At 43.9% G+C, this 20,041-nt stretch overlaps 1 protein-coding gene across 2 annotated transcripts in view; it reads right to left on the bottom strand.

The window, feature by feature from the left end:
* The window catches only part of ACSL1 (acyl-CoA synthetase long chain family member 1), a 40,789-nt gene extending 22,348 nt beyond the window's left edge, over positions 1-18,441 (bottom strand). The window contains exons 1-6 of one of the 2 annotated variants that reach the window (XM_052779767.1): positions 18,325-18,373; positions 13,891-13,970; positions 8,817-9,044; positions 2,131-2,245; positions 1,672-1,736; positions 246-347 (exon numbers count right to left, since the gene is read on the bottom strand). In XM_052779767.1, coding sequence (XP_052635727.1) covers positions 246-347; positions 1,672-1,736; positions 2,131-2,245; positions 8,817-9,011 — 477 coding nt within the window. In that variant the 5' untranslated portion in view covers positions 9,012-9,044; positions 13,891-13,970; positions 18,325-18,373. Of the gene's footprint in view, positions 1-245; positions 348-1,671; positions 1,737-2,130; positions 2,246-8,816; positions 9,045-13,890; positions 13,971-18,324 lie in introns of both variants that reach the window. The other variant, XM_052779760.1, reaches the window with a different exon arrangement.
* Positions 18,442-20,041: the final 1,600 nt, after the last annotated feature.

Raw genomic sequence — 20,041 nt, forward strand, 5'->3', positions numbered from 1 at the left:
CTTCAGCCTTCTACATTGAGCTCTGGGAGCAAAAAACACAATATAAGACATTAACAATTGTGTCAGTTATCAGTTTTGGTTCTTAAAGATGCCATGTCTACGGACTGTCAGCCTTTAGCCTTGTCCCAACACCAAATGGACTCTTAGTAGGGAAGCTCAGTACACTGCCAAAAACCAACAGATATAAGAGCATGCCACTTCAGTAACAGCTAGACCACCAATACACACACTGTCAATTAAACTACCTCAGGTCTGTTTTGTGAAAAGATTCCTATATACTGAACGTGAGATGGTTTGAAGCCTCGGTGGAGTAATGCAGAACCCACACACTCAGCTCTGTCTGAAACCTGGAGGGGCAAAAAAGAGAGAGAAGACAAAAAAAAAATTGAGAGCAAGCTCATCAAGGTAAAACAGCGTTGAGGGGTGTGTATTAAGTCTTACAAAAAGAAGGCCAATAACTGGTATGAGACAGACAGAAGTTTTCTAGGCTATTTTGGATGTCCTCTGTGACTTTGATAACCTAAACATTGCAGTGCCATTACACTGCACTGACTGTAGATTAACTACGCTTGCACTCAATATGCAGCAGAAGAGACAATACAGTTGGACTTGAAAGTGTTAAGTGTCAGTTTAAATGTTAAGCTCTCATACATACACACAACAAACACAACAACAAAAAAGGCTGTTTTGTTGTATCTGTATTAAACCCCAGAAGTGACCCTGGAATGATTCAGCATTATATTTCTGCTCAGTCACAAGCACTACATACGCCATCCTTCTGCTTCATTCAGTGCCTATGGGAATTGCATTTCTCCCTTCAAAAAGGATGAGAATAAGGAGGCAAAACCCAGCTAGTTCTATAAATAAAGTTTGGGAAGGCAATTTTCTAAATTCTTTCCATATAGCATATGACCTGAATCCATGTTAGTCACATGACTCAAACAGCAAAGCTTTATTAAAGAGAGGTTACACTTAACAAGTGCCCAGCAAAATCACCTTGGAAAAAGCAAGGTCTGCTCCATACAAAAGGTGTTTAGTGACCTTAGTATGCAATAGGCAAGGTTTATGCAAATTTGAAGACAATAACTGATTAAATCAGGAATGACCTAAAAGTGCACAGCTCTTAAAGATTTGCATAAAGGCATTTTTGGTGATCATGAAGGAACATGCTACTAGTTAGAAGCATACCTGTTAACACCCTATACAACTATCATTCAGCACTATGGAGACAAGTTGTCGAGAAGCACAAGTAACATCTGTAGATAGGACTTTTCCTAGTGTAAAATGAGCCTCTTGGAAGCAAGCACCTAAAGTTGTAGCAGTCTGAGTCCCTGAATACTACTTCAAAGCTGCAGTTCTTCAGAGGCAGTGTCTAAGTTCTAAACAATTCAGCAATGAGATGCTAAAAGCTGCCAAGATAACCCCCCAAAAATCTGAAGTAAAACTGTTAATAAACCAAGCAAGTGCAGAAGATACTCTTCTCCCCCTTGCACATATTTGAGGCTGTTCCTTTAAGATACTCTAACAGGTACTAGAACCTTTCTGCAATATTCTGCTACTACTTAAAACATCTATAAATAATTAAGATTTGTTATATCACATTACTGGATGTTGTATCAATGTCTCAGCAAGCAAAAGCAGGTCTAGCACTAAGTTAGAGAGAATACTTACCTCTTTATAGGAGATCCACTCATACGGCTGGTTTGGTTTTCTAACACCTAGACATGGACCATTATCTAAAAAAAGATAAATGTTACTCAAAATTTAACCCCCGACTCCTCTGTCCTGACATCACACTAACTACACTCTCGGTGTTGAGCCTCTAGATTCTTTGCAGACACCTTCAGAAGGCAACCTTTTTTTTTTTTTTTTTCCTAGAGGGGAAGCAGGGAGGGAAGCTGAGGAAGGACACAGAGGCAAAGTTGGTTTAGGCTAAGGAACACAGCACTGACTTTATTCACACAACTCTGCTTCACAAGAGGTCACAGTTAAATTTGCCCTCAAGAAAGCTCATATCCAATACACTTACATTGCAAGGCAGACATCCCCTAGCCCAAACTGCATTGCAAAAGAGCTCGGACCTTTAGTTCTTGACATTGTACAAAAAATTTTCTTTAATTTTAGACTTACTTGATACTTGTACACCCCTTTGGAAGATATCATAAACTGTTCTCACATCATCATAGTAGTAAATCAATGGTTCATCACTGTTAAGAAGAGACGACCTTCGAGCATGCTCACCACCCTAAGAAAACCGATTAGAAGGGTTAGACACACTTGTTGGTTATAAATGAACAGAAGTTTCCTGGAAGAATCAAAACACCTCGTCCATTAAGTTTTGTTACAAGCCTTGGCAAATTCTGCTTGAGAACTTCAGTTCTTTTCACTACCAGGTGAGAGATCTGCAAGATTTCCCACGACATTGTTTAAAGAGTCAGACTGCTCCCTGCATTACTAAAAACCTGTCAGGCACAATCTTACTCTCAGCTACCTACAATAGCACAGAACAAATGAGAATGACAAAACGCCCTTTGACACTCCTTACTTGACACAGGGTTTTTCTAAGAAATGTTTCACTCTATTATTGCAGTGTACAGTATAATTAATTCCATCAAGCTTTCTAAAATCACTCCAGCCTCAGAGCTCTCTACATACAATATTAATGCCACGATCCTAATCTACTTTTCTAATGAAGATTACAAAACACAATCACACTTCAAATTGTGGTTTCAAAACCAAAATGATTTTAAGGGTAGTCAACAACACCTTAAACAAGTGTTCTCATAAGTAAAATACCCTGTACCAGATAAAAATTGAGTCCTTTAATCCAATTTAAAGTTCCATCTTACAAAAAAAAGGTTTCCTCCTGATCTAGTTAGAGGCAGTCAAGACAATACTACCTTGAGGATGAAAATCATTGTTTTTCAGCTGGTGAGCATTTACATAGGCTACAACTGTAAGTCAATAAAAGAATTTAATAGTTCATAGTTTTAACATAGCCTTTTTTAGAGTGACTGATTAAATAATCTCATTTTATATCAATCAAGTTTCACAATTTACAGTTATCCAAGTACTATTGGGCCACATTTATTAGTCCTGCTATGATGACAGACACCTACAAGCAAGTTCTTAGCAGGAAAAGCCTAGCTGGTTAAACAGAGGGTCTTGGGTAAACATTGCATAAGGTTCTCTATCAGTGGTTGTAGTCAACTCCTGGCTCTTTCACAAAGTCAAATCCTGGACTAGCTAAATCTGTGCCTGAATTGTACCATCATCCACAACATCAAAAACCTATTCATATGCAATCATAGGCTCTTCCCAGCCATTGTTTTATTTTTCTGTTTTCAAAGTACCCTGGAAGACCAGAGAGCATCTGTTCATGTATAAGCTAGACAAACACAGGTTTTTCTGCAGAAGATGTCATATTGCCCATGTCCACAGAAAGCAGCTAGCACATTAAAGGCACATCAGAGAGGAAAAAAATATTTTAACACTAAAACAAGTCTAACTTGTTTTAGCAAAACGCTATGCGTAATGCAGTTCTTGCCACTCCTTTGACAGTAAGCTGAAACATACACTGTGAACATGACCCAGAACAAGTTAATGACAGCCTTACCTCTAAAAATTTGTAACATTAGAAATTCAAGAGCATACTTCCACTCCAACCAACATCTACTCTATAGAAAATAAACAGATCACTAGGACCTGTCTCTGCCTGGAAAGAAAAGCAAGACTGCTTGCTTTATTGCACTGGTTTCACAGATCTACAATAACCAAGGTCAGCTTCTAGATTTTCCCAGTTTTACCATCTCTGGAGCTAACCTGAGGAAGATCACACCGTGTATGTAGTTTGTAACCACAGTCACAGGTAATGTCAACAAGTGCAATGTATCAGTACCATGTTTGATGTGCTACAATTCCTGTGTCAGGTGAAATATAATATCCTAAGCTGTCCTTTGGCAACAGTCAAGAAATATTTGTTTTCTCCTCATCTGAGCTACTACTGTCTTATTTACACACCCTATTACTCAGCACCACAAAAGCAGTTTTTGCAGGGCCTGAGGCACTAAACAAATTTGAGGATCAGACTCGGACAGAGAGCACATTGCTCAGATACAAGACTGACTGCACTGTCCTTCTGAAAAAACAGAAACTGTATTACAGACTACTATTAAAAAGACCCCATCAGTTCTCATGAGTTTTCAGTAAAAGATAACATAACCAACTTATGGTTCTGCTTACTTTATTCTTCTTCCCAAAGTAAAGTGACATTAACTGAATTTTCAACAGCCCTAGAGTAAAAGTTTTGCTGAAAAACACCCAGCTCCTTGTGTGAAGACCATCAGGAGTTCAATATTATTCTTCAGAAATGCAGTGAAATACACCTGGATATGCTGAAGATCATTTAGACCTTACCTATGCTCCCAGTTTGAACTCATCTACTAGGCAGTATTATGGTATTGGTCTTCATTTTGCTTGAGAGTAGCAAGAACTACTCTTTTAAGAGCCTGTCCAAAGGGTTCTTATCCAGAATATTTGTGCAATATCAGGGAAAGTTCTCTTCGCAGCACACTTTTCTAAAAATTACAGGTCATTACAACCACCAAACACCTGAATCTCAGGACTGGAATGTTTGGCTGATTTCACACAAGTTATTTGAATGGGATCTAACAGATCTGTCCAGTACAAAGGTAAGCACTCGAAAGGGTTGTCAGTGTTACCAAAGTGTTCTTAAGGACCCAGACAATAAAATCTTATTAAAGTGAGAACAGCTTCTGGTTACTCATGTAAGGCAGCCCTTGCAGCAGCTCAGGGAGTTGCAGGAAACTGACCCATTACACAGCCAAGTGCTGGACATTAAGTAAAACCTTGGCATTGGTTCAGAATAGCAGCAGCTGAAAGAAACAGATTTAGTCTACAACAGAGGCGTATATTACTCTATCAATGCCTATTTGGGCCACATAAAATAGCTGCTTTTGTTCAAGCCATGGGTTTGCTTCTTGTTGACACAGGCTGCTTAGGATTAGCACTAATGTCAAAACACACTGTTGTCTCCACCATGCCTTAGAGGTAAGAGGCCCAACTTCCATTTTCCTGAGAGGGAAAGTATACTAGCAAGTGGTGCTTAGGTCACCAACATGGATATTCTGAGCAGCAGGAAGTATAAACTAGAGTTTTCAAACCAGCCGTGTAATTTTAAGCATGCTAATCCCTAGGTAAGCACACAACAGCTAAAATTGATTGTTTAATAGGGACACGAGCACATGTCTTTCAAGAATCACTTGATTAGACAAGGCAAGCTAGAGTTCTAGTAATGTATCAGGAGAATGTAAGTAGGTTTAAAAGTTTTCATGAGTTGAATACCTCTCTCCATATTTGAATGTCTTTTCTTAAGGGGAAAAAAAAAGCCAGAGTCACAAATCCGAACTCTTATTACTAGAAAATACTGACATTCTAGTGTCTGTTTATATCCTATCCTTCTACATGCTTTAGTAGAACTTGAGCCAAATAGAAATATTTGGGTTTTTAAAGCAAGACTTAATATATTTGACAGCCATACACCTGCACTCAAATCAATAGTCAGAGTTGTTCAGTTACCAGTCACCAATGAAAACAGCAATCTACAAGCAGACAGATTCACATGTGCCTACAACTACAGACCTTAAGAGTGCACAAGCTTTGCAAAACACAGGACTAATGCCCTATTTCTACCATTACTATAGCACTGAAATTCTTAGTGTAGTGCATGATCGAGTATAGCATGAGTCTCAGCAATGCAGTCTCACACTAGTCAGGCTTTATTTAGAATTATTCTTCTTTAATCTTGTCTCCCCTCCTACAGACAAGGGATTCAAGTGGATCCTGAAAGATTGTCACCTATACCTCTGAGAAGTTCCCCTGAAGAGAGATCAGGTTGGGAGCTTTGAAGACAAGAGGGTTTCTTTCAGTGAAATGTAACTGTAGTATGCATACTTTAAAGATCGTACTCCACATCTTTTAATTGTGGCATCTACTCTAGAAGAGCTGATACTTTCAGTAACTCTTTGTACTGATATTCAACTAAGCATGCAATCTTTATGCTCACTCAGTGATGGTTAAAATGGGTCACTGGGTGCTGGCCTACCAAATCAAGGCTTTCCAGAGATGGGAAGTGACCTGAACAGCAGTAAATAGGATCTTCTTCCTCCCATATAAAGTTATGAAGATTTATTACCAGAACATGTAGAAACCCTACTCCAGTCAGTGACTTCATGTAACTTAGTTGTGACTTATTTCCTTGTCCTCTAACAAAGAATTAAGCAGCTTATTTATAGTTCAAAATTGTTATCATTAATGAACAGGTAGATTAGATATTAAAACAGTAGAGAAAAGGAATTGCCTTCTGCCATGGTTTTTTTGGAGCACAGTGCTTATTCCTTTTAATATTGTATTGTTTAACCAGAAAAAAGTATGTTAAGACATAATTTCAGAGCAGTATTTGACATTTTTCTTCTCTGAAAGTGACAATCCATCTTAACACATGTATAAGAGAATGGAGTAAGTGAAGTGAAATTCTAAGCAAAACGTAGTGAGAAACTGAATCCCAAGCACTGTATTATACTTTTGTTACTGTCATAAAAGTACCAGTTCTAACAGACACTTGAAACTTGCTTCAAAACATACATTCTCATTTGATTACAGTTTGATACAGTTTACAACATTACATTAAGACCTGTATCTGAACTGTCAATAAACAAAACTGGACAGATCTTGCTTATTTCAACATGTTCTCAAAGTTTGAGCTCTTATCACCAAGACATGCTAACACACTCAGCTGTTTTTCATTTAAGTTTTACTACTGTTCAGTCTTCCTATTAAAATTTATATCCTGAAAAGGCCATGAAAAATAATGCTGTTATGCCTATCTTGCCCTGATCAGAGAGCTGATGTTAATTAGTACAATAGGGATGAATGATGCATTAAGTAGTTTAGTGAAGTCTCATACTACCAAAGAATGATTTCAATCACAGAATCCAGCAGTGACAAGCAATTTAGCTTGAAGAAGTAAACGCAGGGAACTGAGACCGCTGTCAAGAGTCTCAAGCAAATAAGCATTTGTCACTGGTTTTATGGCCAGCTAAGAGCCACTGTTTTACCATCTTCCAATGCAAAGCCCCCAGATCTGCTGAAGTCTGCACTGACTAGTGAGGCCCTCCACAGCTGGAAAGCTTTCACTGCCAGTTTATTCCAGCCACCAAAATGTGCTGCTCTACAAGACAACTCTACCCACTGTCTAAGTGGCTGCTGTCAGGATTGGGAAAGGTCACCAAGAGAAGATCTAACCTCTGGATCCTTACTCTACACATGTTCCTTGAAAAGAGGTATTTTTGGCAATTATCACATTGCCAGGGCATATTTTTGTTTCATCTTTGTGTACTTCTAATAGCAGACCATTACTTGCTATAGTAACATGATGTGTCAGTAAGCTTACTGTATACCATACTGGGAAGAAGATTAGGAAATAAACGGTACCAGCTAAACTTTTGAATGGAAGGGTCAACTAACACTTCATTCCTCAATATCAGGAAACATTGCAAAGAAAGTGCCTGATTTGAGGCTATGACGGGAGTTTGTTTTGCTAAAGTTCATGAAAGTTTACCTACTATAAATTTCAAACTGCTCTGCTACATTTGCTTACATTGGTTTGTAGTCACATTTACTCCTAAGCACAAGAAGTCATGTTAATTGTATTTGATACAGGACAACTAGATGCAGTCTATCCACACAGAACAATGTGCTGTAAAGGGAGACTTCAGTTGCAAGTATATATATAAAAAAAAAAAATCTATAGTGGTAGTTTCTGACTATCAAGACTAATGCAAGAAACTATCAGCTTTACAATCCTATGTTTTTTAAGTACCTCCCTTGAAGATCACAACCTTTCAAAGCTCTCTCCTTCCTTCAAAAGGAAGAAACACCTTGTCTACCCTGAAGAAATAGAGGCACTCTTGAAAGAATGAAATAAGTGGTAAAATCTTGACTCTGTAGTGAACAGGGGAATTGATAACTGCTGTTCAGGAAAGCCCAGCCATGTAATCAGTTGTCTATATTTGCTTCTAAGCAACAGTTCCTCCCAGTCAGACTGTTTCTGTATTTGACTTCACTATTAAAAAGCACCACCTGACAGCAACTCTGTCTGCCTCTAAAAAGCATAAGACAAAAGCTAAGCTAGTATATCCAGAGTATAGCAGGTGGTTGCTTTAATTTCAACTTACTCTATGGCTGGGGTCTCTTGGCAGGACTAATATATCTTTCCACAGATCATTTGAGGACAATTAGTACCCTCTTCATGCTTGTAACCCAATATAAAGTCTCATCTGTCAGCTATTATAAACTAAATATTATAACAGAAAAGTATTAGCCTCATCAGTATACACCAGCGTACATACTCTGACCCCAAGACCTAATTTAATAGGTCACCACCTAAACATGTGGCCAGGAATTGAAAACTACACTGTGCCAATTCTAACATGCACAAGTTTCCTGCCATCAGTCAGATCACAAGCTCAGTTTTCTCAGCACAAAGTCTTTTTCTCCCATGCTAGTTACTACCACTATGACCTCAACCCTCAAACGAGTTTTCAAATTCGGAAAGCCAAAAAACTGAGTTCAAGCCATGTTTCAGAGAAAAAAACCCCAGACCATGCCCTGAAACGTATTCCCCACACACTTCAAGTTTAGAAACACTCTTGCATAAATCACTGTTTGGTCTCTTTCAATGCCACCTTCAGGCTTCAAACTTCAGCGAGCAACAGCATCCATAAAGTGCCACTTACCTCTACTTCCACAGACTGCATTGCTAAATCACATGGTGGTTTTAGTGCTTTTGGTCTCGTTGCATACCAGTAGGTTGTGAGAGCTGCGAAAGCACCAAAGCCCATCAGCGTGTTTGTCGGAAGGGTGCGCACATACTGTCTGACATCCCCAAGTTCTGGCATTCGTAGGTGTCTAAACAACTCATGTGCTTGCATTGCAGTTCAATGCGGTTGTCCTGATGCAGGAATCTGTTGATATGAAAGAAAAAAAAAAAACTCACACACAAAGTTTTGAAATCCCCTTTTGATTCACTGTTGTTGTGGGAGAGTGATGTATGCTTTGTCCTACTGGCTTACCACTATCAAAATAATTTGATCTGCAACTAGGCAGGGCAATACCTTTAGACTTCTGTGCTGCAATTAAGTAAGCAAGCAATTACTGGTTCACACTCTAGACAGACAGGTGAGGCTGACAAGAGGCAATTTCTTCAGGGTTTTAATATTGCTTTTAACAGACACTGCATTTTAACAAAACTTTTGCCTTTTTTTTTTTTTTTGAAGGACAGCATTTCACAAATGCAAAATAGTTATTTGTAGAGTAGCTGTCCTGTAAGACTGTTTAAACAGTAAGTGTCAAACAGGAAAGAGGGAGGGCGGGGCTATAAGATGTTAACTTCCTGCATTAACGTAACAGAGAGCATCCTAATCCTACAGTAGCATAGCAAGAGCAGGATTTTTCATCTCTTAAATTCAGCACAATAAACCCCTTCTCTTTTCTACTCTCCCTTCAGTCATGCACAGAAAGCTCACTACAGCACGCTGCCTTCAAAGCCAATATCCTCCCATAGCTCCTCTATGCTAGCAAGCTTCCTATTTCTCCCAGCAGCACGCCAGCAATTTATCTCTGGTCATGAGGCAGACTAAAGCAGCATCTAAGGAGGCCCGAGGCAGCAGCACACAGCAATATAATCAAGCACAGGAAGCACATTTGATTTGTCACGTTCACACAGAAGGAAGAGCTGAAAGAGGCTGCTCCCCGCCAGCACTCCCTGACATGGATATTCCACAGCAAGAACTAGCCGCAGGCGGGGGGAAGCATTGCAGTCAGCTCAGCTGGTGCTCTCCTCTACAGCCAAGGTCTCCCGGGACATTTGTCACATGCCAAACCCACCAGCTCCTGCCCACTAGGTGAGAGGTAAGCAGCAGGCAGCCGGCCTGCCCAGGGCCAATGGCGACTCGCACCCAGTCACCCCACCGCCCGCCGAAGGGTGCCTGCCCGCCCTGCCGGCTGGCAGCAGTGCTCACAGGCGCCTGTCACCAGCTCAGCCTCCTGCCGCCCAGGGACGGCTGACAATGGGCCCTGTCAGGGTGGGGTGGGGGGAAGCGACACTTCCCTGCTTGCTTGAAGAGCTGAGATGCATTTACTCAGGTAATTTAGGTCCAGCCATTTCCTACGGACAATAAAAATCAAACAAAGGACCTAAAGAATGTCAAAACAGGCGTTTAAATAGCTAGAACATACTGTGTAACAATACACCGCTGCAGGATGGCAGCGTAGGAGACGCTGAAATCCAAACAGGCAGAATTATATGCTTATTAGTTTTTAAACCAACCATACCAGGCTAAGATTTCATATTTCTACAGGAAAATCTCTAGTTTACAGTCTGCCCTTGAAATCTTTACTGCTGCAATCAGTTATTCAGCCAGGCAGCCCAACAGTTGTCTAGTTCACAAAAAGTCTAACCAGTATTTGGACAAGGATTTGCTAGAGAGAGCAAAAAAGCCATGAAGTTAGTTCAAAGGGCCCATGGTTTCTCAATATTAGCAGAAGGACAGGCTGAAGTAAGGTCACGGATGGGGGCAGTGTCAGGATGGAATCAAGTTCCAGCTCTGGAAGGGTCTGGGACCCATGGAGCACTCCCAGCCTGCAGGCACTGCCCTCTCCCTCGGCCCCCGCCCTTTTCTTTTATGGCATAGCCTCAGGGTACAGGGCTGCATCACCTAGATATGCAGTGCATAATACAGAAATGCCTTTTGGTTATTTGCATTGTGATACACAGCAGACTATACTCAAAATCCAGAACACATCAGGCTATAATGGAAGGTAGAGAAGAACTGAATATATTAACAAGGAACTTCTTTTCCATTGGCATAAAAAGATTTAAAAAATTAATTACTGACTTAATAGTTAGTATTAGCATGCTGTTGCTTTCTATGCATCAAATCATGCTCATTGGCATTGCAGGCATGAAAGCTACCTCTTAAGTTTTAATATACACAGATGAACAGTAAGAATAAAAACTTATTCCAACAAGGAAGCCTTGGCTTACTAGTTAATTTTGTGTATATCAGACACCAAATTATGAAACTAGAAAAAGGGGGCTATAATGTACATAAGGGCTAAGAGCAAGCTTAGCTCTCTCCTCCTCAAGCCCCACAATAAGCACCTTTGACCTCTCTGCATTAGTCATGATGTGTCCTGCACACACACTATATGATTTAGGAATGCAATGTAATTAGAGAGTTACTCTTTCAAAAGGCTGTGGTGCCATTACAGCTAACAAGAACTGAAGTAAACATGATAATTTCATTCACATGAGTCCCATTGTAGTCAAGGAGCTGCTATGATTTGAGCCTAGGTGAAGAGAAGAGATACACACCGCTACTTTTCATTTCTTTGACCAGTTGTTTGTAGAACAGCCTGTAACATAAAACCTTTCTTGAGCAGTTATACTGCAAGTTATCAGTTATAATGAAACATTTTACTGCTTAGGTTTATATTGAGGGATGACATTTTTTTATTACACCTTCTGCCTCATCAGCACAAAAAACAAGGTTAGGACAGAGCTTTCTGCAAGACTAAGCAATTCCTAGCTTTAACACTACCTGCTAAGTCATATCAACTCTTGTTTTCTGTATTTAAGACAAAGCCAGATGCAAGAAGGAGAATAATTTCACGTTCTTAACATATGCATCCAAATATGCCCCATCAAGAAAGGAGGCTTCAATGCCTCCCAGCCTTCTTTGATCCATCTCAGTATTTACTTGGCTTATGCTCCATTCATTCACATCAGACATCCAGGGTCTTTACCATGACCAAGGAGAGTGGTTTAGAGCCTTTAGATTGAGGTACAAAGATCTTCCCAGTGGAGCTAGGATCTGTCTTTCACTCCCTTTCCTCAAGGAAGGGCCCAGCTAAGTCTGCTCACTCAAGACAAGTAAAAAAGCCAAACTCGGGTCCTGCAGTTGTTTCTCATCCAGACAGGATCTGGATCACAAGGAACAGACTCAGAAACTCAGCCCCTGCGCAAGACAGGACATAGCAAATGATTGGAAGTCAAAGCTGGAGACCCAAAGGAAGAAGATCCCCGATGAGGTAAGTACCAGTCTGTGATACTCAGGTTGCTACATGTAGCAAAAAACTTGGAGCAGCATGGGCAACGTTTGAGGTCAAAAGCACTTTTTCCTCAATGCAACGGGTAGACCTTTGTTTGCTTTTAAGTTTAGAAACAATACCAGATACAGGAAAGTGCTTTTAATAACAGGGCAAAACTGCTTCAGAGATAACTACCTGTCCTGGCCACCTCCACAGGAACAGCGGTTCCCAAAATCTAGCCCATGAAAGCATCCCTCCGAACTCGTATCAATTCAGTTAAGGAGTTCTGGACAGCTCAGACAAAGCCAGCTCTCTCTGCTCACACACACACCCCGCAGCACCCAAGACTCATTCTTTACAGCAGAGCCAGTATCTCAAGGCAATGACCCAAGTTGGCAGGACTCCGCCGTTCTTTGCTGCTCCTACTCTCGGCGTACAATGGGCTATTTACAGCAGGCAGCAGCCTGCCTATTGTCTATCCATAGCCAGACATCGTTCGAGTGCAATGGAAGAGAACACGAGAGCAGCCGTCAGCTTCTGTATTGCAAAGAAAACAACCCCAAGTAGCAATGGCCTCTCTTCCTCTCTATCCTCATATTTAGATAATGGCACACTAGCACTGCAGTGGCCTGCCTTAAAGGCAGGTCCACCACATCGTGTAAAAGAAGTAGCTGTGTTATTTCTACAGACCCTTGCAGACCGGAGAAAGCTACAAGACAAGTTGCCTATCTCTTATGAGCAATATGACACTAAGATGTTATCACTATGTTACGCTGGAACAGGGGATCAGCCACCCATATACCTTTGAGTTATCCTGATAGCTACTTGCCATTGCAGTTTGTTGTTTTCTTACTATTACAGGTTAAACTGCACAGCTCCCACGAATCTCTTGTCTTAGTTAAGCCTTTCTCCACTCATCCTTTGAAAGAGCAAGTGCAGAATCATGTTATGGTTCCTTTATTGAGTATAAAAGAGGGTACAACAGATAGCTTTGGCTATTAACAAGAGAAATCCTTTTGTCCGAATAAAATACATAATCCTAATCTCAGAGTGCATTTACAATCAGCTTAAATTTGAGTCAGTCCAACCTGTCCCAGATACATGCTCCCACAACCCTCTCTGTGCTGGCCAGGCACTCTTCGTTGTGCAGTCACACTAGGGAGGTGAGCTGGCAAACACCATTTTCCTGGGTTAGTTCTGATGCTAGTTCTCAGCTAGATCAACTCTTGTCTGGATGAACAGATTGGCTCCCAGAAGGAAACAAGACAGCACAGCTGGGGAAAGGGATGGACTGTTGTAATACTACACCTTAAGCATGCATCTCCAAACACTGCATGCAAGTCATCCCAGGATTTCCTCCCCCTGCCCTGCAGTCACAGCAGTAACTGGACAGAGGTCTTGCAACCACCTGTGACAGAGCCAAACTGTAACCAGCAAGGAAACCACAACCACCCTCAAGATACAGCACAGGAACATAGGTAATTGAGACCTGAAGGAGAATCCTCAGTTTAAGCTTTGTATAACATGAATACAACAGCAAGATGTCTCCTGCGGTGCAGCCTGTCACGTCACGCATGACGTGACAGTCTCTCCTTAGCCACAAAGGACTTTCCTGAACAAACCAAGTACTGTTGAACCGTCTAATCCACTACTCTGCCCTCCTCTTCCTCCACCTACACCCCCCAACCCCCTAGTAAAAAACTTAATATCTCATCTTACCCAGAATCACCTGGATCACCCAGCCAGGCTTCAGAGCTATGAACCCTCCTTTTAAAGCAGGAACTGACAGATTGACTTTCCTGCAAAAGTAGAGAGGGAAGAAGTAAAAAGCTGTTAGTGAGGAACCCATCCCATGCACAGAGAGGAACTAGCAGGTCTGGTCCTTAATATTCACCTCTAACCCCCCTTCAGCCCCCCAGTCTGGCTCTGAACAGCCACAGGGCATCATGCAGTGGGTTCAGGTTGCCTCTGCTGGTTCAGTTTCTATTCCTGCATTTGAGACAAGGCAGGACCAGAGGGAAGCAGCCTACAAGCTGGATTCAGCCCCACTGGTTGGGCCATCGTGATTTACTTCATAAACTGCAACTGAAGTTAACACTCTGGCTGCAACTTTAAGGAGCAATACATCTGATACTGATGTGTCAAGGCTCTGTCCTCATCTACAAGGAAAGTCACAGCCCTGTCCTCAGCCGTTTGGCTGCAGTCCTCTTGCAATCAAATGGAACAAAACCTGGATTCTTGCCTCTTGATGATGTCCAACAAGTAATCTGAGTGCACACCAATGAGGTCACTGGAGTTCGTTCAAGTTCAGGAGCTGAGCCACATGACAAGAACCTGCTCAATGCCTTTTGTGCAATTACAGTCCTCCAGGAGCACTTGGTAACCCTGTATACAAAGGAAAACCAATACTTCCCACTAAAACCTTTGAGAGTGATCGATTTAAATTTCCTTTGATCCGTGCCTATACACATGCAATGTGTTACTAAACAGTCTTATCAGTTTCTCATCTTCAAAGACCACAGAAGATGCTTACAAATATCTATTTTGCAGCCTAAATTACTATCCATTAGAATTGCATCCCTACAACTCTGATTTGCAAGTACATCATGGCACTACTCCGTTAATTTTAACTCAATCCAAATACAATTCAGAAGAAAATCACCCTACAGAAGCAAATTGCTACAAACCAGCAGCTTTCTTGTGGCATTAACAGCTTGAGTACGTCATACCAACTTATTCATTCTACTCCTCACAGGAAAAGGCTACTATTCAGAAAGCCCAGTATGCAACATCAAGTTAACACATGCTTCAAGTGCTCACCTGAGGCTCTGCAAGAATGAGTTTCTTACTCATACTTCTGTCACCTGAAGTCTAGCAGAAGGCAACCTGGGTCTGGCACACTAAGCCACATTGCATAACACTAGATAGCGTTTACGTTCAGAAGGATGTTTTAAAAAAACATAACCCTTAACACTATGAGACTGTAAGTACTTACAAGAAGCAACTGGTTCACTGAGTGTCCTCCCAACACCAGCTTCACAAGAAAGTATGACGAGTCAAGCAAACTCTTGACCTCAGGTATTAAGGCATCCATGTATCTCCTCTGAGTCAGTGACAGTAAACATCTTCTAGCTTTCCTAGGAAACTAATCCATCCTCACCAGGCTATTAATGCAGCCCAACTGCAGAGACCAAGTTTTCAAAACAAGGCACATACAGTATGAAACTAAAAAGCTTAAGAGTTCTGGGCTTAAGAACAATAATTCATACAAAAAGCCAGAAGCCCTCTTCTGCAAACAGCACATCATGCACTTCTGCTATAAGCCTTAAGCAGTCCAACTACAAAAAACAAAACAAACATTTTCCCTCTATATCTCTATAAAACCATGCAAGCTGTTTTCAGTCAGTTTTGGACAAACTACCAGTATTACTAAGATTCAAATCCTAACCAAAAAGAATATTTTACTATCATATTTTACTCTCTGTACATGAGTAACTCCCAACATGAAAGGCAGCAAGAGAGAGCAGAAGCTTTGTGTTACCAAGTGTCCTTGTTTCAGGAGCCAGGCAGGATCTGCAGAAATGCAAGCCCCTCATCTGCAGCCAGGGTTCAGCCTACCGCCTGTAAAGGTCAATGCTGTACAGCAGGGGTACCTTGAGCCACATGGCATTGTAAACTCCCACACAAAGCCATTTACCAATGAACAAACCGTCTTCCCTCTTATTTGTGAGGATTTCTGGGGAGTTACCACTGGTTATATTTAACATATTAAAATATTTAACATATCTGAACTTGTAATTTATCACAGCAGGGCAGTAGGATATGGCAGGCAGTCTATTCACAAGACTACCAGAAGCCCAATTTACCAAGCAATGTATACCCTTGGGCCAGAATCTCTCTCCCCCTCTCTGCTGCACATTTGAAAAATTTTGTGCCATTAGCCTCTTTGAGTCTACCCATTTCAATCAGCTGCATTACCAAGATTTAGAAAAACAAAACTCAAAAACCTACTACTACCTTCTATTGCTCACATTAGTCAAAGTGTTGTCTCCTTGGAAGGGAAAGAGAGAGAGAAGAAATGGTTTACTCTTCCCCACTGGAGAACAACACACCCAGGACAGAGAAGGTGTAACCCACTTCTAACTCCTCAAAAAAATCCCATGCAGCATTCATTTCTAGCAGAGCAATGAGGTAGGAGAAGCAGCTACAGAGACTTTACTCAAGAAACAGAAGAGTCACTTACCCAGATAACTATTTCAAAGTTGTCTTTCCTTCCATTTTGAATTACTGGTTTTGTTTTTCCACCGATACCAACCTTGTACTGGCCCTTGAAGCAAAAGGCTACTTGTGGGTTTGCTTTTCAAGAACTGAGGACTTACTTTCAGCCTCATGTTGGCTGATTTGTAGTTGTAAAACAGCATCTACCAAATTTAGAAGCCACCTTTTAAATTCATTACAATCATGCAGTCCTCAGAATAGGCTAAGGCCATTTGCTCAAGACCTTGAATTGAGTACACTATGCACAACAGCTACTTGTAATTACAAGCTTTAGATGTCCCCCATCAGCCATCCTCATATTCCAATACAAGCAAGCTAGATATCCTTGGTCTTTAAAGAATCGGGTAGTAACAGTATGGTTCCACTAGGAACTTTGTATTTAGGTTTTTGCATTACTAACACTGCTATTGTTGCAAGAGGAAAAGAAAGGTATTTTTCAGTAAACTCAATGCCTTCTTACACTCAGAATTTCTTGATCCAAGAAACCTGATCCAAATCTCTTGAGCTGAGAGATCTCAGCTTGTGAGTTTGAGAGCACATTCCAAAGCAGAGCCGAATACAAACACTCCTGAGCAGGCTCAGGAGACCACATGGTTCCCTGTAAAGCAACGTGGATGAAACAAATCTGTTAACACCACATGAAGCTCTGTGGTCCAGGTACAGATATAGAGGCATGGGATTTCAATAGCAGTTTCTTTAGATGTCACTCTTTCCTATCACAGGACCTGACCATCGTATCTTGGACTCTAACCCAAGCCAGGCATATGTTTAGATGGATTACTAGGTCCAAGAGGGTGTCTGTAATACCCCAGACAGCTCACAGACATGCCGTTTGGAAACTCAGGAGGCTTCAAGTGTTGCAGTTCCTGTTCAACAGGAACGAGAAGTGTATGCATCCTAGAACAAAAGCATCGCGTAACCAGGCTAAAGCCCTGCGCTGTAGCACTGCAAGTCCTACCTAACAGCAGAGGGGAGGCCTGCAAAGTCAAAGTCACTCAACCTTCCATTTTAGGCCAGTTTGCCTCACACTACATTTCCATACGCGCTCTCAACTGCTTTAAAAAAAAAAAAAAAAAGCTGCTTCAACTACACGCTGCATTCAAAAAGCTGCTTCAAGTACACGCTGCATTGATGCCCGCAAGTACAACCTACTTGAAGACAAGATCCAGCGACCGAACGTGAAACCCCTCAGGTTAACACGCAGCACTGCGCTCCCCAGCCTGCTGCTACCTGCTGCTCGGCCGAGCGGCCGGCCGGCGCAGCGGGTTGCTTCGCCGGCAGCGGGGGCCGGCCGGGGCGACCACCCTGCGGCCCCAGTTGTTTACCCCGGGCCAGGCCGGGCCGAGCCGTGCCGTGCCGGGGGAGAGGGCAGCGCTGGAGCCGGAACAATGCCCTGCCAGCCGGGGCTGCCGCAGCGCCGGGGGGAGGCCGGAGACGGCCAGCTGCTACGCTTTCCCGAGGGCTTTTGTGCCGAGGGGAAGCCAAGCCGGCTCCAGGGCACGCTGACCCCACCGCGGGGCGGAAGGGAAAACCCCGCAGCCCCAGAGAAGCAGCCCGAGGGGAGCGGCGGCGGGACCGCCCCCGCCGGCACCCGCCGCCCCTCGGCGTCAACCGCCCGGCCCCGCAGGTGACAGCGGCCGCGCAGGCCGCCCCAGCCCCGCGGCGAAGGGCCGGGCGGCGGCGGCGGCTCCGGCAGGCCCCGGCAGAACCAGCCCGCCTCAGCGGCGGCCGGGCAGGTTGCGGCCGGCGCGTCCCTGACAGCCCCCGGCCCTGCGGCAGCGGCGCCGCCCGCCCCTCAGCGCGGCCGGGCCGAGCCCCGCGGCCTCGCCCCTCGCCCCCGGGCGGCAGCGGCACCCCCCCCCGAACCCCGCTCACCTCCCGGCGGCGGCGGCAACAACGACCACGGCTGTGCACGGCTCCCCCAGCGCCGCCCTATTTAAGCCCAGCACGGCGGGAGCGGCGTGTGCGTGTGCCGAGCCCGCCTCCTCCTCCTCCTCCTCCTCCTCCTCCTCCTCCTCCTCCTCCTCCTCCTCCTCCGCCCGCCCGGCCTCCCGCCCGCGCCGCCCGGCGGGCGCTAGGGCCCCGGCCGCCCCGCCGCCGCCGCGCCTCCCTCCCCGCCCCTGCCCGCGGCCCGGCCCCGCCGGTCTCCGGGGGGGGGCTCCCGCGGCCGCTCCCCGGCCGCCCGGGCATCGCTCGGGTGTCTCGGGCTGCCGGTCGGCGGGTGCCACAGGAATTCGTACAACCCCCGCGGTGGGAGCGGTGGGAACACCGTGCGTGCGGGCACAAATTGCAGGGAAAGGACAGTGGGGCGAGATGAGCGCCGGCGGGGCAGCGCGCAGCGCTCTACACCTGACAGGTCCGAGGTGCCAGCCTGCATGGGAAGTTCCTCTTACGGCTTCGCAACAGGCATCTGCATCCGGAATAAACAGGCTAAAAGGACGCAGGCTTCGGCACGACAGCGTTGGCAGCGGCCGATGACCTTGTTGCAATCCGGGGAGTCATCTGTTCACCGCCGCTAAACTTTTGGGGGGGGGGGGGGCGGGGGGGCTGCGGGTTTGAGGTGTATCCCGGTAAAGCAGAGGCAGCTGGGGCCCTGTCAGCGACCTCTGGCAGTTCTCTTAACTGGTTTGGGTTTGGCTGTGTGCTTCATCAGCCCATTCGACCTGTAAATCATCAACCTACATCTCAAAGTCCCACTGTGTTGCACACTCTGCATTGCCCACTCTGCGTTGCCATAGTTTTCCTGTGTTTCGTGGGTATTATTTGGGTTATTTTAAGGGGGGAGGGTTTAAGCCTATGCACACTCATGTATATATATATATAAATATTTTGTAAGTTATTGGAGGTACTTTTATTTTACATAAAGGCAACCACTGTTTTCTGATGCTTCAGTTTATACTGGGGAACACCAGGCATAAGACTTCCTGCAAAACGGAGTTTTTAACAAAGGAACGAGCCTATATTCACTTCTTAGCAGAAAGGAGGAGGGCACTTGTGAAGCTGCTGATAGTCCCCACTTAACTGCACTTGGGTTCACACCGTGAGGGGCTCAGAAATGCAAAATAAATTCCTTTCTCAAGAAAGGAAGCGGAAGCACATAATCCAGGAGTGCATCTGACTGACTGCAGCTGCTAATGGGCATGGAGTCCATAGCACGGCTAAAGCTAGTTCCGAGTAAAGCCCCAGAGCACAGGCAGCACGGACATCAGCTGCTCTGCCACGGTTGGGCTCTGCTGGTTTGTTCCTATTGCACCATACTTCGTGCTCATGTAGGCACAGCCAGACTCTGCCAAGTGATTTTTGCATTACAGCCAGGGTCTTGGATGAAGGAATCAAGTGATGTAGAAATACACCGTCTCCGGCACTGGTGACTTCATCTTTTGTCCTGAATGCATCTAGGTTCCATTTGCCAACCACCAAAACTCATTATGATTTTATCTGCTGTGCTAATTAATCCTTCATTATCACATCTTTCTCCACATCTGGGCTTCTAAAGGCCAGAAACCACATGTTTTAGCCCTCAGAGAAACTCCAGTGAACTGATTTTCTCTTGTGTATCACTGGAAAGAGGGTTTCTAAAAAGTCTCTCTCT

This window comes from Harpia harpyja, chromosome 2, assembly GCF_026419915.1.
Source record: "Harpia harpyja isolate bHarHar1 chromosome 2, bHarHar1 primary haplotype, whole genome shotgun sequence".
Lineage (NCBI taxonomy): Eukaryota > Metazoa > Chordata > Aves > Accipitriformes > Accipitridae > Harpia > Harpia harpyja.